Source organism: Lepus europaeus, chromosome 3, assembly GCF_033115175.1.
Source record: "Lepus europaeus isolate LE1 chromosome 3, mLepTim1.pri, whole genome shotgun sequence".
Taxonomy (NCBI): Eukaryota; Metazoa; Chordata; class Mammalia; order Lagomorpha; family Leporidae; genus Lepus; species Lepus europaeus.
Genome location: NC_084829.1, coordinates 168,301,518 through 168,317,089, shown reverse-complemented (window position 1 = coordinate 168,317,089; position 15,572 = coordinate 168,301,518). Strand labels below are relative to the sequence as shown.

Genomic DNA, 15,572 nt, shown 5'->3' with positions numbered 1-15,572 from the left:
AAAGTCTGTCGGCTTCCTCTTGGATTAAATCGTTTTTTCTTTTTTTGCATGAGATAAAATTAGTCCTGCAGCATAGGAAGTTCGTCAATGCGTAACTAATAGAGCGATCACTCAGACCCACGGATTCCCTCCGTGTCTTATTGATTCTTGCTCACGTGGTTTGGAAGGACCAGTGTCCCTCGGGTAATTTGAAACACATTGGAAGCACAGAACTTGCATTTTTTCTCTTAAGCGAAATGGGAATTCCAGCCAATCTCACTCGTTTTATTTATAGCGCTTTATTTCCTGAGAGAAGACAGGAAAAGTGAGTCTGCCTCCCCTCCCTCGTCTGGCTCCTCCCGGCCAGTCTGGCAGAGCAGGGGGCGGGGTCAGCGCCGGAGGGGCTGGATTTGGACTCCGGCACCAGGTACTCAGAGCGAATGGTGAGACCAGGAGGAGGAATTAGGTCATGCCTTCGAAGGAATGAATTAGACGCGCTTCCTCGCCGGGTGACTGACAGCGCTGCCCCGGGGAGAGGAGTATATAAGGGGCGGCTCTGCCGCGAAGGCAGAGGGAGGCACCGTCCGAGTGCACCGGGACCGCTCCTCCTCCCAGCTCAGCCTCCCAGCCGAACTCGCCTTGCAGCGCGGACGCCAGCCCTCCCATCTTCGCAACGCACCAGGTAGGGCTTTCCAAAGTTCGCTCACTCATCTCACTGCCCCGTGCTTTCCGGAACAGGCTCTGGACCCCTGAGAGAGAAGGGACCTTCACCCTCCACCCGCGCTGTGACCGGGGCGGGATTCTGCTAACCCCCGGGCTGCCAATGCTTCCTCACGTGGTGTTTTCCCTCCTAACTGGAGAGCCGGCCAAGCGCCCATCTCGGCACCGTCCGCAGGGGTCCTGCTGCCCCCACCGTTGGCACCTGCCCTGCTCTGAGCGCTCTGTGGCGGTGCCGGCCAGGAACCTGACAACCCCTGTGCTTCCAGCTCCCACCAGAAAGTTTCCTGGCTGACATCTGCCGTTGAGGGGGCCCGGGACGGGGCTGGGCAGACGCAGACGGCAGTCAGATGACCGGGAGCCAAGTCCCCACAACAGGAGCAGCCCGCGCCGCGCCTCTGAGGTGTCAGGGTGACTGACGCTGAGAGGGGGGCTCTGGGGCCAGGGAATCCCGTTGGTTTTCATAGGCGATTTGCCTATGAAAAGGGAGCTGGCATCGGCCTGGATGCCACTGAGGGGCAGTGCCCAGTCCCCCAGAAACGGCCCCCGTTCACGGGACACGGAGTGCCCCAGTGGCACCGAGGTGGCTGGAGAGGTCTGGGCATAGCCAGTTTCCACTGTGATGGCCCCTGTGCCGGAAGCCCTGGAGATCGCCTCGCACCCGGGGGAATCTTTCTTCGGGAACACTGTAATCCTAAACACAGAACACGAGTGTGTGGAAGCCCGTGCGGGTCACACGTGCAGCCACGGAACTGGGCTGATTCCATTGTCTGGTGGCCGCGGCTGCCACGAGGCGTCCTAGCGGGGGTGGCTCTTCCCAGTCCGTGGTCTCTACTCTGGAGGCGCAGCCCCGGCGGTGGGCAGGGCCCTGCACTAGCCGGCTGATGGCCGGCGCTGGTCCTTGCGGCCGTCCTGCCATTATCAGAGGCACACTGGATTCTGGTGACAGTGAGCAGCCGGCATCCGGGGCCGTGAACTCGCTTGTGATAGGACACGGCTTAGGAGGCACCCCTCTGGAGCATGGCGAAGTCACGGGGCGGGGGGTGGGGCCTTGCAGAGGCTGTGCACATGGGCTGCGATCCAAGAGCCACTGCGGCTGCTGCTCTCGGTGCACGCCTGGGGCCGGCTCCTGCCATCTAACCCTCTGAAAAACACCTCGCAAAGGCTGCGTGCCAACGTCGGTGTCATCGCCCTGGTCGCCTCCGAGTGACCCAGACGTGCACACAGCGCTTCCTGCTGCACTTCACGGGCAGGCGCAGGCCTCGCTTGTTTCTCGCAATAGCTGACGAGTGGACATGTTTCCCACTCTACAGATGGGGACGCCGAGGCAGGGCGGTTACGTTGGCGTGGGTAGGGCTGTGTGCCAAGGTGGAGGCCCACCACACTGCCTCCTGCCGGGTCATCGGGGAGCGCACCGGTACAGGAGCCGGTGGGTGGCACGGTGGGCAGGGCTCCAGCTTCTAGAGGGAGCCCAGGGTCTGCCCCACACCCCTCCTCTGGGAGCGTCTCCCCTTCCTGGAAGGTGGCTGTTTCCCTTGGCCGGTTCCTGGGGGAGACTCCTAGGAGTCCTTTGACAACAAGAAGCTGTGGAGCAGGGGAGGAGGGAGGGTCTCAGCGCCAGCTCCCACCAGAGCGGCTGAGGCACCTGCGGGCGCCGTCAGGCCCGCGCGCTGGCTCAGGAGGTGAGGGCTGCCTGTGTCAGGAGGCGGTTCATCGCGCGGCCGGGCTTCCGTCCAGGTTTGCTGAGCCAGCGTGAGTCCCCTCGAAGGGAAACACAGGCCTGCAGCCGGGACAGCGCGGGGCAGGGCTGCTGTTGGCGGACGTCTGTCTGTGGGAGTGCGGCACCGGCCCGAGTTTGTGCCGAACGTCCGTGCACAGCGGAGCCCTTCTGTAGAACGGGACAAGCAGCGCCGCTTCTCCCCGGGTGCTCACAGAATCTGCCTGCCTGCGTCGCTGTCTCGGGCTGGACGCCTTCCTGAATTCAAGCTTCCTGGTCTAAGTGCTGGCTGCCTGCCTGTGAGCAGAGCGACTGCACAAGCACTTATCTCTGCTCTGCCCCGCCTCTCGTCTGTCAGATGGGCACAGTGACCATGGTCATTACGTCCTAGGACCTTCTGAGGACGAGATGATGTGGACACCTGTAACATGGTCAGTGCGGTGTTTGCCCAGTACGTGTGAGCTGCAGGGACAAGAATCCTGTCCGAAAAGCAACATGCTCACCTAGCGTTTAGCCTCTCGCAGATCCGTCTCTGCTCCCACGTGCAGCTGTCTCCAGCGTCCGTGTGCGTGAGCGCCCTAATGGATGCTCAGAGAGCCGAGGATCCGTAACTGACGGTGTCTGTTCACTCCTAGGGGCCGCACCACGGACGCAGCATGCTCTGGGGGCTGGCCCTGCTGGCTCTGTGGGCATGGCAGGGTGCCCAGGACGTCCGAGGTGAGTGCGCAGGGCCGGGCTCACCCGCAGAGGGAGGTGGCTGAGCCCAGGGCGGACCACGGAGCCAGCTCTGTGGTTGGAATCTGCTGAACTCCGAGTAAAATCTGTACACACAGGCTGCAGATACTATGGAATGATTCAATTCAGGCGAAGTCAGGCATTAGGAAAAGGGCCCCGCCTACCTGCAGATGCACTTCGGCCTTCTCTCTGCGGCCACGCTGGAGCACTGCAGCGTTCGGGGTCTACGCCGTCTGTCTGCCCCGCCTTCTTCCTACTTTGCATATTCAGCTTGAATATTCTCCCACGTGCTATTTCCTTCCCACTTGATTTTTCGTGCCTGTATAGTATTCCGTCACAGACACACCCTCATGCTTTTAGTAAAATCCCCTTTGGTTGCTACTTTCTTTATTTTCATTGCATTTCTAAATGACAGCAGAAGGACTAACACCGTAAATAAATCCTTCCAACATTTGTGGTTACCACCTTTGGATGAGTTACAAAAGTAGAGTTTGTGAGTCAAAGGTTTTAACCGATTATTTTAATTTCTGACAAGTAACCTCAGCGGAGGTACAATTCACACGTCATCGGTCCACACCGTGCACGTTCTAATGTTTCCATCTGCCGAGTGTTGGAGGAGGAATCCTATTCTGCTTAGGCGTTCTGCCCAGTGCAGCATTTTAATTAAGGTTTTACGCTCGCGCCGAGGCCTAGAACTCAGACGGCGACTCTCTCAGGCTCGGGACCAACCTGCCTGAGATCCCTCCCGCTGTGCAGGCCAGGAGGGGGGGGTGCATGTCACTAAACAAGGGCCAACACAGTGCCCACGTGTGACATGCCCATGTGTGACGTGGACAGTCTCCACAAGGCCCAGCTCTGTAGGGGCAGGGCTGAGACTCCAGGGAGGCCGGGCGGCTCCTGGCTCTGGTGTTGGGCGAGATGCAGACCGAGGGATCGAAGGGCATGGGCGGTCTGACTTCACGGAGGAAGTCGGCCCTAGGCACAGGCAGTGGGCTGGGTCCCAGCACCCACAGAGGACGCCGACCCTGCCTGGACCGCAGCTGTCCAGGGCCCACACGGGGTCGCGGCCCTGGCGCCGGGCAGTGCACCCCAGGGCTGGCTGCGGCCTCCGGGCCACCGCGGACCGTCCTGGGAGTCCCGGCCCCCGGGCAGCGCACCCCAGGGGTGGCCGCGGCCTCCGGGCCACTGGGCCACTGCAGACCATCCTGGGAGTCCCAGCCCCCAGGCAGTGCACCCCATGGCTGGCCGTGGCCTCCGGGCCACTGTGGACCATCCTGTGAGTCCCGGCCCCGGGCAGCGCACCCCAGGGCTGGCCGCGGCCTCTGGGCCACCGGGCCACCGCGGACCGTCCTGGGAGTCCCGGCCCCGGGCAGCGCACCCCAGGGCTGGCCGCGGCCTCTGGGCCACCGGGCCACCGCGGACCGTCCTGGGAGTCCAGGCCCCCGGGCAGCGCCCCCAGGGCTGGCCGCGGCCTCTGGGCCACCGGGCCACCGCGGACCGTCCTGGGAGTCCCGGCCCCCGGGCAGCGCACCCCAGGGGTGGCCGCGGCCTCCGGGCCACCGCGGACCGTCCTGGGAGTCCCGGCCCCGGGGCAGTGCACCCCAGGGCTGGCCGCGGCCTCCGGGCCACCGCGGACCGTCCTGGGAGTCCCGGCCCTGCCCGCGCTCCTCGGTGACGACCCTGCCCCGCCTGGGGCCCCTCCGCAGCTGCGGACCCGGTCGAAGACAGCTCCTTCGACCTCTTCCAAGTCAGCAACATAAACCGGAAGACCATCGGCGCCAAGCAGTTCCGCGGGCCCGAGCCGGGGGCGCCGGCCTACCGCTTCGTGCGCTTTGACTACATCCCGCCCGTGAGCGCGGCCGCCCTGCTCAGCATCACGCGCAGCATGCGGCGCCGCGACGGCTTCTTCCTGACGGCGCAGCTCAAGCAGGACCGCAGGTCGCGCGGCACGCTGCTGGCCCTCGAGGGCCCCGGCGCCGCCCGCCAGTTCGAGGTGGTCTCCAACGGCCCGGCCGACACGCTGGACCTCACCTACTGGACGGCCGGCGGCCAGCACGTGCTGTCCCTGGAGGACGTGGGCCTGGCCGACTCGCAGTGGAAGAACATCACGGTGCAGGTGGCCGGCGAGACCTTCGGCCTCTACGTGGGCTGCGACCTCGTGGACAGCTTCGCGCTGGACGAGCCCTTCTACGAGCAGCTGACGGCCGAGCGCAGCAGGATGTACGTGGCCAAGGGCTCCGCCCGCGACAGCCACTTCCGGGTGCGTGCGCGTCGCCCCAGGGTGGGGCGTGGGGGGTCCCCTCAGGGTGCGGCGTGGGGGGAGTCCCCTCAGGGTGGGGCATGGGTGGGGGGAGTCCCCTCAGGGTGCAGGTGTGGGTGCGGGGAGTCCCCTCAGGGTGGGGCGTGGGGGGAGTCCCCTCAGGGTGCGGGCGTGGGGGGGCGCCTCAGGGTGCAGGTGTGGGTGCGGGGAGTCCCCTCAGGGTGCGGCGTGGGGGGAGTCCCCTCAGGGTGGGGCGTGGGGGGGCGCCTCAGGGTGCAGGTGTGGGTGCGGGGAGTCCCCTCAGGGTGCGGCGTGGGGGGAGTCCCCTCAGGGTGGGGCGTGGGGGGGCGCCTCAGGGTGCAGGTGTGGGTGCGGGGAGTCCCCTCAGGGTGGGGTGTGGGTGCGGGGAGTCCCCTCAGGGTGCAGGTGTGGGTGCGGGGAGTCCCCTCAGGGTGGGGCGTGGGGGGAGTCCCCTCAGGGTGCGGCGTGGGGGGAGTCCCCTCAGGGTGCGGCGTGGGGGGGAGTCCCCTCAGGGTGGGGCGTGGGGGGAGTCCCCTCAGGGTGCGGCGTGGGGGGAGTCCCCTCAGGGTGCGGCGTGGGGGGGAGTCCCCTCAGGGTGGGGCGTGGGGAGTCCCCTCAGGGTGGGGCGTGGGGGGAGTCCCCTCAGGGTGGGGCGTGGGGGGGGCCGCCTCAGGGTGCGGCGTGGGGGGGAGTCCCCTCAGGGTGCGGCGTGGGGGGGAGTCCCCTCAGGGTGCAGGAATGGGTGGTGGGGTCACTTCAGGGTGGGTTCATGGGTGGGAGGAATCACCTCAGGGTGGGGCGTGGGTAGGGGGTCGCCTCAGGGTGGGGCGTGGGTGGGGGGAGTCCCCTCAGGGTGCAGGTGTGGGTGCGGGGAGTCCCCTCAGGGTGGGGCGTGGGGGGAGTCCCCTCAGGGTGGGGCGAGGGGGGGAGTCCCCTCAGGGTGGGGCGAGGGGGGGGAGTCACCTCAGGGTGGGGCGTGGGTAGGGGGAGTCACCTCAGGGTGGGTTCGTGAGTGGGGGCTTGCCTCAGGGTGTGGGCGTGGGTGGGAGGTCGCCTCAGGGTGCGGGAATGGGTCGGGGGGCCACTTCAGGGTGGGTTCATGGGTGGGGGGTCGCCTCAGGGTGGGGCGTGGGGGGGTTGCCTCAGGGTGCAGGCATGGGAATGGGGAGTCACCTCAGGGTGGGTGAGTGGGTCTTGCAGGGGTCACCTCAGGGTGTGACCATGGGTCAGTGGGTCAGGGAGCCACCTCAGGGTGTGTACATGGGCCTGGGGGAGCCACTTCCGGGCATGTATGCGGGCTGGCCTCCGAGTGACCTGGAGAACAGTGCAGACTGACAGACTAGTGTATCTCTGAACGCGCTCGCTGCATTGGAGCAGGGGCCTGGCTGGTACTCACACACGTGTGCACACTATACCATGTGAACAGCCACACACGTGCACAGACTGCACAGCACACGTGTGTGTTCACCAACCTTCACACATGCATGTGCACACACCATAGGAATAGTCACACACATGTGTATGTGCACATGGCACATAGCACATCCCACATGAAACACACGTGCACACACAGCATACCACACAAGTATACGCACAGTGACATCCAGATATGCACAAAACACCACCAGATGCACTCACATGAACACCACACATACACACTTACACACCTCTGCAAACATTATACAGACACACACAGAACCACACATGCACAATCACACCCTCACACATGCACACACACAAACACTGCACATATACTCACGGGCACACGTGCACACAAAGATACACACAATACAGTCAAACCCCCACATGCACATGCAAACATCACACATGTGCACACACGACACTCACCCCTTTCACATCCATGACTAGCAGAATGAGCTGCCACGGGTCCACTCTCCTCCCAGCTAACAGCAGCTGAGGGGGACTGGGCCTGTGTCTGATCACAGGGCTGGACCATTCAAATGTTTCTGGTCAGGCAGACTCATTTTTTTAATTACGTAATTTTTTAGAGATTTATTTATTTGAAAGTTAGAGATAGAGAGATCTTCCATCTGATGGTTTGCTCCCCAGCTGGCCACTGGGTTGGGCCAGGCTGAAGCCAGGAGCCAAGAGCTTCATCTGGGTTTCCCATGTAAGTGGCAGGGGGCCAAGCACTTGGGCATCTTCAGCTGCTTTCTCAGGCCACTAGCAGGGAGCTGGGCCAGAGTGGAGCAGCCTGGACATGAACTGGTGCCCACGTGGGATGCCGGCGTCGCAGACGGTTTACCCGAGAGGATATGCCACAGCACTGGCCCTCTTTCTTTATTACAGATGAAACCTTTCCTGAGTCTTGCATTACCAGTGTGATGACAGGAGAGCAAATGGCCTTTTCTAAGGAAAGAACTTTTTCAAGACGATTTATTTATTTTCGTGAAAGGCAGAGGGAGGGGGTGAGGGAGATAGCTTCCATCTGCTGGTTCACTACCCAAATGGCAGCAACTGCCGGGGCTGGGCCAGGCTGAAGCCAGGAGCCAGGTCTCCCACACAGGTGGCAGGGGCCCACGTGCTTCCCAGGCACATTGGCTGGGAGCTGGGTTGGAATCAGAGCAGCTGGGACCGGAGCCGGCTCTTGGGTATGGGATGCCAGTGTTGTAAGTGGCAGCTCAACCCACTGCGCCACAGTGCCAGGCCCGGGCAGAGCAGGTTCCTGTCCGTCGGAGTTGCAGTGCTTAGAGAAGGAGCATCCGAGTCTGTCTTGTGGCCCAGACTCTCCCTGACCCAATGGCCCAGTGCACCATTTGCCCATTTCCTGATGGTGCAGAAGCATTCAGTGAAAATCATTTCAGATTTGGATCTTTCCCCAGGCTGGTGCTGTGGGCTCTGATCCTCTCGTGCTGCTGGGCGGCAGCAGTGAGCACACATACTTGTTACACACAAGCACATTCACACACACGCCTTGTTACACACAAGCACATTCACACACACCTTGTTACACACTTGTTACACACAAGCACATTCACACACCTTGTTACACACTTGTTACACACAAGCACATTTACACATGCCTTGTTACACACAAGCACATTCACACACACGCCTTGTTACACACAAGCACATTCACACACACCTTGTTACACACTTGTTACACACAAGCACATTCACACACGCCTTGTTACACACTTGTTACACACAAGCACATTCACACACATGCCTTGTTACACACTTGTTACACACAAGCACATTCACACACACGCCTTGTTACACACAAGCACATTCACACACCTTGTTACACACTTGTTACACACAAGCACATTCACACACCTTGTTACACTTGTTACACACAAGCGCATTCACACACACACACACACCTGTTGTCAGGACACCACCGTAGAGTGCTGAGCAGTGGAATGGCAGGTGCTGGGACAGACCGGAGCCCGTGTCTCTGACGGGTCCTTTAGCCAGATGCAGGGGCGCCAGTCACCGAGAGCCCCTGCAGAAGTGGCTCAGGAGACAGAACGCACCGCCTGGCTCCTGGGGCCACGCTCCCCCTTCTCCACGTAACACTGTCTGCTCCTACTGGTGCACTTCTCGTGTTAAACTCCGTTCTCCAGATGGGCCTGAAAGCAAGGCCTTCACAGCCATGAGGACTGGAAAACTCATGAAGACCCTGCCGGCTGCACATCGGAGGAAAGCGGTTGCCACCTGAAGATTCTGTGTCCTGATTTCCAGATGTCGCTCAGCTTACCCGCAAGCGTGTGACGTCTGCCTGCTGCCTCATTTCTCTCCTGGTCTGTGCTCACAGGGTCTGCTTCAGAACATGCACTTAGTCTTTGAGGATTCTGTGGAAGACGTCCTGAGCAAGAAGGGCTGTCAGCACAGCCACGGAGGTGGGTGACTGGACAGCGCCTCTCATCCTCTGGCTGGGTGGGTGCCCACTGTGATGTGTGTGCACTGGGTGTGTGCGCATGGGGAGTGTGCACTCATGGTGGCATGCCTGTGTCTGTGTGTGTGTGTGCGCATGGGGAGTGTGCACTCAAGGCGGCATGCCTGTGTCTGTGTGTGTGTGCATGGGGAGTGTGCACTCATGGCGGCAAGCCTGTGTCTGTGTGTGTGTGTGCGCATGGGGAGTGTGCACTCAAGGCGGCATGCCTGTGTCTGTGTGTGTGTGCATGGGGAGTGTGCACTCATGGCGGCAAGCCTGTGTCTGTGTGTGTGTGCATGGGGAGTGTGCACTCACGGCGGCATGCCTGTGTGTGTGTGTGTGTATGGGGGAGTATGCACTCATGGCAGCAAGCCTGTGTCTGTGTGTGTGTCTGTGTGTTTCTATATGTGTGTGCACTCATGACAGCATGCCTGTGTCTGTGTGTGTGTGCATGGGGAGTGTGCAATCATGGCGGCATGCCTGTGTCTGTGTGTGTGTGTCTGTGTGTGTGCATGGGGGAGTGTACACTCATGGCGGCCAGCCTGTGTGTGTGCATGGGGAGTGTGCACTCATGGCGGCATGCCTGTGTCTGTGTGTGTGTGCATGGGGGAGTGTGCACTCATGGCGGCAAGCCTGTGTCTGTGTGTGTCTGTGTGTGTCTATGTGTGTGTGCACTCATGACAGCATGCCTGTGTCTGTGTGTTTGTGCATGGGGAGTGTGCACTCATGGCGGCATGCCTGTGTGTGTGTCTGTGTGTCTATGTGTGTGCATGGGGGAGTGTGCACTCATGGCGGCCAGCCTGTGTGTGTGCATGGGGAGTGTGTACTCATGGCGGCATGCCTGTGTGTGTGTCTGTGTGTTGCATGGGGGAGTGTGCACTCATGGTGGCCAGCCTGTGTGTGTGCATGGGGAGTGTGCACTCATGGTGGCATGCCTGTGTCTGTGTGTGTGTGTCTGTGTGTGCATGGGGAGTGTGCACTCATGGCGGCAAGCCTGTGTGTGTGTGTGTCTGTGTGTATGGGGGAGTGTGCACTCACGGCGGCATGCCTGTGTCTGTGTGTGTGTCTGTGTGCATGGGGAGTGTGCACTCATGGTGGCATGCCTGTGTGTGTGTGTGTGTGTGCTAGTGGGGATTTAAGTAAAATATTTGAATGAAGTCTTACTATTGTCTTGGAGAGTTAGCTGGTCAACGTAGACATGCTAACACCTAAAAATGATTAATCATTGAAGAATTGATCTTGAATAGATTTTAATAATCACAACAGCCATCTCACAAACCACAAGCTGAGTGGCTGGCATTTTACTATTATTTTAGTACAGGGGTGCATGAAGACGGTCCAGGGGTGGTAATATCCTGGTGTTCATGGGAGGTCACCGCAGGTGTTTACACTGTGCCCAGTTGTTGACAAAGTCATGATATAAAATCCACCGATGTACAGTTGACACTGTTGATTAGAAGTTGAGCTGTTACTTTCAGCCGTAGTTTGCCAACATTATCTTAGGCACTGATTTGTGAAGGTCACTGTGCCAGGCCCTCGAAGTGCAGGATTTCACTGAAGGTTCACATGAGCACCGCCCTCTGCCTCCCTTCACATCTGAGGCTGCGGGGCTGCCGTCAGTCCCCTGGGGAGCACACGCAGGCCGCACACCCTGGTCTGAGTGTCTCTAAGGCACGGTCTTGACCTGCCGCGTGGCTCACATGTGACTGGTTTTTCTTCCACTAAGGGCATGTCCTCACTTCAATTCTAAATCATGACAAACACTAGTTCCTTATGCATCAACGTGCTGGGAACATGCAAGACGTGCTGTCTGCTGCGGGGATGCAGCTGCTCTGCCCCAGACCTGGGCTCCCCAGTCCCAGCACCCAGCAGCCTGGCCCGCGGCCCCCAGTCCCAGCACCCAGTGAGCGGGAAGCCGAGTGGTGTTCTTGCCGCCCTGACCTTACTCTGGCAGGAGGCTCTGGGCTGAGGGGGCCACCGTCCTGCCTGTGGGTCCACTGAAGCACAGAGCAGGACAGGGAATGAGAACCATGGTTTTGGTGGGCCGTGGAGCACGGAGAGACATTTTCATGTCTCATATCACTCACACCCTCAGTTCTCAACTCCTCCTGGCCACAGTGGCTACGGCTCAGATCAGACCCCACTCCTGCCTGCTGCGGCCACACAGGTGGGCGGGACAAACCCAGGGCACAGCCATTCCGCAAGTGCAGCTTCTCGCAGGGAATGTTGCAGGCTCAGAGTGCCCAGGTAACAAACTCTGGAACCATTAGACCCAAACATTGAAAATTTTGGAAGCTCTTAGTCCTTAAAAAAATGACTTAAGAAACCGACTTCCAGGCCAGTGGAAGGCTGAGGCCCTCAGAGGCCGACACCAGGCAGGGCCGTGGCCTCTCTGGGGAATTATTTCTTACTTTAGGCACAAGGCCAACTGCCTTAATCCAGAACATGAAGCCACAAAAGATGGCGCTTATAAGCCAAAAAAGGAGACACATGAAGAGAGCCAGCAGCATAGATGGGGCTGTGTGACTGCAGGGGGACTCGGGGTGAGGCTGAGGTCAGGCAGGGTCAGGGGTATGGGGGGTTCTTGCCGCCGTGCAGTCTGAGTCCGAGGCAAGAGAAGAGGCCCGAATCCAGCGCCGCGAGTGCCCAGGTCTCCGGCGCACTTTGCTTCGTTTTTGTCGCCGAGGTAAACCTCAGGCCTGCCGTGGGCTGTTTGCGGATGCTGAAGACTTTGCTATAGAGCAGAGTGGCGTCTGCATTTCAGGAGGGCTGCTGGTTGGTAGCGGCTGTCGCCAGGTCTGCCGTCCCCGCTGTCACTGCACCAAGCCCCTGCGGCACCACGGAGCTCCAGCCTCACGCCCAGGCCCGGCTCACGGCTCACTGGGGCGTGGTTCCGATGGCCCGGGCAGCCTCGCCCTCACCGTCCCCACTGTGCTTCCCTTCAGCTGAAATCAATGCCATCAGCGAGCACACGGAGACGCTGCACCTGAGCCCTCACCTCACCGCGGACCACACAGGCCAGAGCCTGCAGCCGCGGCCGGAGGTGTGCGAACATTCCTGTGCCGAGCTGGGCAACATGATCAACGAGCTCTCCGGGCTGCACCTCCTCGTGGACCAGCTCAGCGAGAACCTGAAGAGAGTGGTGGGTGCCAGGGGGTGGAGGTGGCCTCCTCCCCGCCGTGGGCTGGGCCTTTGGACGCCCGGACACTGGTGGGAATACGTGAACGCCACTTAAATCCGCCGGTAGCAGGCAGTCCGGCAGGCTCCCCAGACATTGGACTGATGTGCAGTTTTGTTAAGGGAGGCTGGATGGACATTGGGGCGTATTTGCGTAAAAACAGGGTCATGGGATTTGCGTTCTGCCAAATGCATCCCTAGTTTTGGGCGCGTCATCTCCCTGGGGAACTGCAGTACACGCAGAGGGAGATGCTTGTGGGCCCGAGTGTCGCACAGGTGGAGAACGGGGGTCCGCGTCTTCTCAGCAGGCACAGAGGTGCTAAGGCGCCTTGGAGCCGGCCTTTAAAGCTTAGCAAAGGGAACCGCGAGGGAGGAGGGTCTGCTCCTGGGCTGCCCGCCACGTCCACTGGCTGAGCTGAGGCACTGTGAGGAGTGAGTGGACCTCGTGCCTGGAGGGTGCCAGGCGGGGGAGGGCGGGGCGAAGGCTCCCGCTCCGTGGTCCCCTTCCTGCAGGCTGCTGCAGAGAGAGCTGTTGTTAGAAAGAGAGGGGTGCTGGGAGGGCTGGGTGCCCCCCGCTTCCGTGGCCACATTGGAGGGGGCCCTCAGCCTCATCTGATCCTGGTCCAGATGTGAGGGGGGGATACAGTCTCCTTCCCTTTGGAGGTAGAGGGGGCAGGACCCCAGGAGCCCACTATCCCATGGCGCTGTCTCCAGACACTCATGGATGGGGTAGTGGGCTGCTACCCCACCAATGGCATGGATGGAAGCCAGGCTGCTGTCCTCTGACTTCCTGTAGGGCACCTCCCTTCGCTCGGGGAGGAGCCACCAACACGGGTCTGTCGCTGGCACTCCTGGGTGAGCCCCTTTTGGGACAGACTCTCCCCTGTGAGCTGTCTCCCCCGGGCAGGCCACGGCTGGTCCCACCTGTGTCAGGAGATGTGGAGCCTTGGCCTGGGAGGTTCGAGAGGAGCTCAGGCACGACTGGACGGTTCCTACCCTGAGCGAAACAAGCTCTCAGGACGGGGCCAGGCAGCGTGGAGTCCAGGCGGAGGACATGGGCCGGCGCGAAAGCATCAGGCTGTGTGTGCTTCGTTCTGTGCACCAGGGGCTCAGCTTTGTCTGGCAGGTGCCTAAGAGGCCATAGATAGCAGTGGCCCCTGGGGAGAAGGCCCACGCCGGGGAAGATCGTAGAACAAGGCAGGCAACACACACACACACACACACATGCAGGACATTTGGTGCATTTTTAATTTTTGTCTTTTTTTTAACCTTTGTGTTTTTTTTTAATTAAACTTTTATTTAATGAATATAAATTTCCAAAGTTCAGCTTATGGGTTACAATGGCTTCCCCCTCCCAAAATTTCCCTCCCACCCACAACCCTCCCCTTTCCCGCTCCCTCTCCCCTTCCAATCACATCATGATTCATTTTCAATTCTCTTTATATACAGAAGATCAGTTTAGTATATATTAGGTAATGATTTCAACAGTTTGCCCCCATATAGTAACACAAAGTGAAAAAAAATACTGTTGGAGTACTAGTTATAGCATTAAATAAGAGTGTACAGTACATTAAAGACAGAGATCTTACATAATATATATTTTTTTAAAAAAATTAATTAATGTTCTATGCCATTTCCAATTTAACACCAGGTTTTTCCTTTTTTTCATTTCCAATTCTCTTTATATACAGAAGATCGATTCAGTATATAATTAGTAATGATCTCATCAGTTTGTACCCACGCAGAAACACAAAGTGTAAAAATACTGTTTCAGTATTAGTTATAGCATCGCTGAACATTAGATAACACATTAAGGACAGATCCCACAGGGGATGTAAGTACACAGTGACTCCTGTTGCTGACTTAACAATTTGACACTCCTGTTCATGGCGTCAGTAATCTCCCTAGGCTCTAGTCATGAGTTGCCAGGGCTATGGAAGCCTTTAGAGTTCGCTGACTTTGATCTTATTCCGGTAGGGATAACTGATCAGCTCTTGTCCTGACTCTAGATGTACAATGTAATACTTTATCCTTTTTAGTATTTGTTGTTGTTGTTCTAGTACTAGTGGTTGAACTCTGTAATTAACACACAATTACTCTTAGGTGTTTAAATTTTAACTGAAAGGTGATACCTGTTAAATTTAAGAGTGGAAAAAGAGAGGGAGGAGATGTACAATTTGGGACATGCTCAATCAGACTTGCCGCAAATGGTGGAGTTAGAAATGTGCCAGGGGATTCCAATACAATCCCATCAAGGTGGCAAGTACCAATGCCATCTCACTAGTCCAAGTGATCAATTTCAGTTCACATTCGATGGCTCTGATTGGTCTAAGAATCAAAGGGATCACACAAACAAGACAAGTGTCTGCTAATACTAACTGATAGAATCAAAAAGGGAGAGAAAGATCCAACATGGGAAGTGGGATACACAGCAGACTCATAGAATGGCAGATGTCCTAAACAACACTCTGGCCTCAGAATCAGCCCTTAAGGCATTCGGATCTGGCGGAAGAGCCCATGAGAGTATAGCAGGCATGGAAAGCCAAGATACCATGGAAAAGAAAAAAAGAAGAAGACCTAAATGAAAGATCTCTGTGAGTGAGATCCCAGTGGAAAGAACGGGGCCATCAAAGAAGGAGGTACCTTTCTCTGAAGGGAGGAGAGAACTTCCACTATCCTTTGTGTATTTTTTCTCCAACGTACAACCCAAGACAGCAATATTTGTGCCTGCCTTTGTCCTGGCCGTTGGACGCTCGGACCAGTGCCTGTCACAGGCAGTGGGTGATGAGTTCACGTGTTGCCCTTTGGTCTTGGCTGCCGTAGACGGCGGCCTGCCACCCCCACCCGCCTTCCAAGCGCTGTCCAGCACGAGCGGTCTCGCCTTCGTCCTGGGGGCCCAGCAGCCTTCAGGGTCTGTGTCACCAGCAGCTGGCGAGCGAGCAGAGACACGTGCACGTGGGTCAGGGTGTGGACTGTGGCCGTGGATCGTGCTGCACACACCCAGCGGTTCTCCACCATCCCGAGGCAGAGTGGAAGGGCACACAGGGGTCTCTGCTGTCCGCTTC

At 58.8% G+C, this 15,572-nt stretch overlaps 1 protein-coding gene across 1 annotated transcript in view; it reads left to right on the top strand.

Annotated features, from left to right (window-relative positions):
- Positions 1 to 447: 447 nt before the first annotated feature.
- The window catches only part of THBS2 (thrombospondin 2), a 36,195-nt gene continuing 21,070 nt past the window's right edge, over positions 448 to 15,572 (top strand). The window contains 5 exon segments of the mRNA XM_062187036.1: positions 448 to 661; positions 3,049 to 3,130; positions 4,855 to 5,408; positions 9,211 to 9,295; positions 12,276 to 12,472. Of these exon segments, the coding sequence (XP_062043020.1) occupies positions 3,070 to 3,130; positions 4,855 to 5,408; positions 9,211 to 9,295; positions 12,276 to 12,472 (897 nt within the window). The 5' untranslated portion in view covers positions 448 to 661; positions 3,049 to 3,069.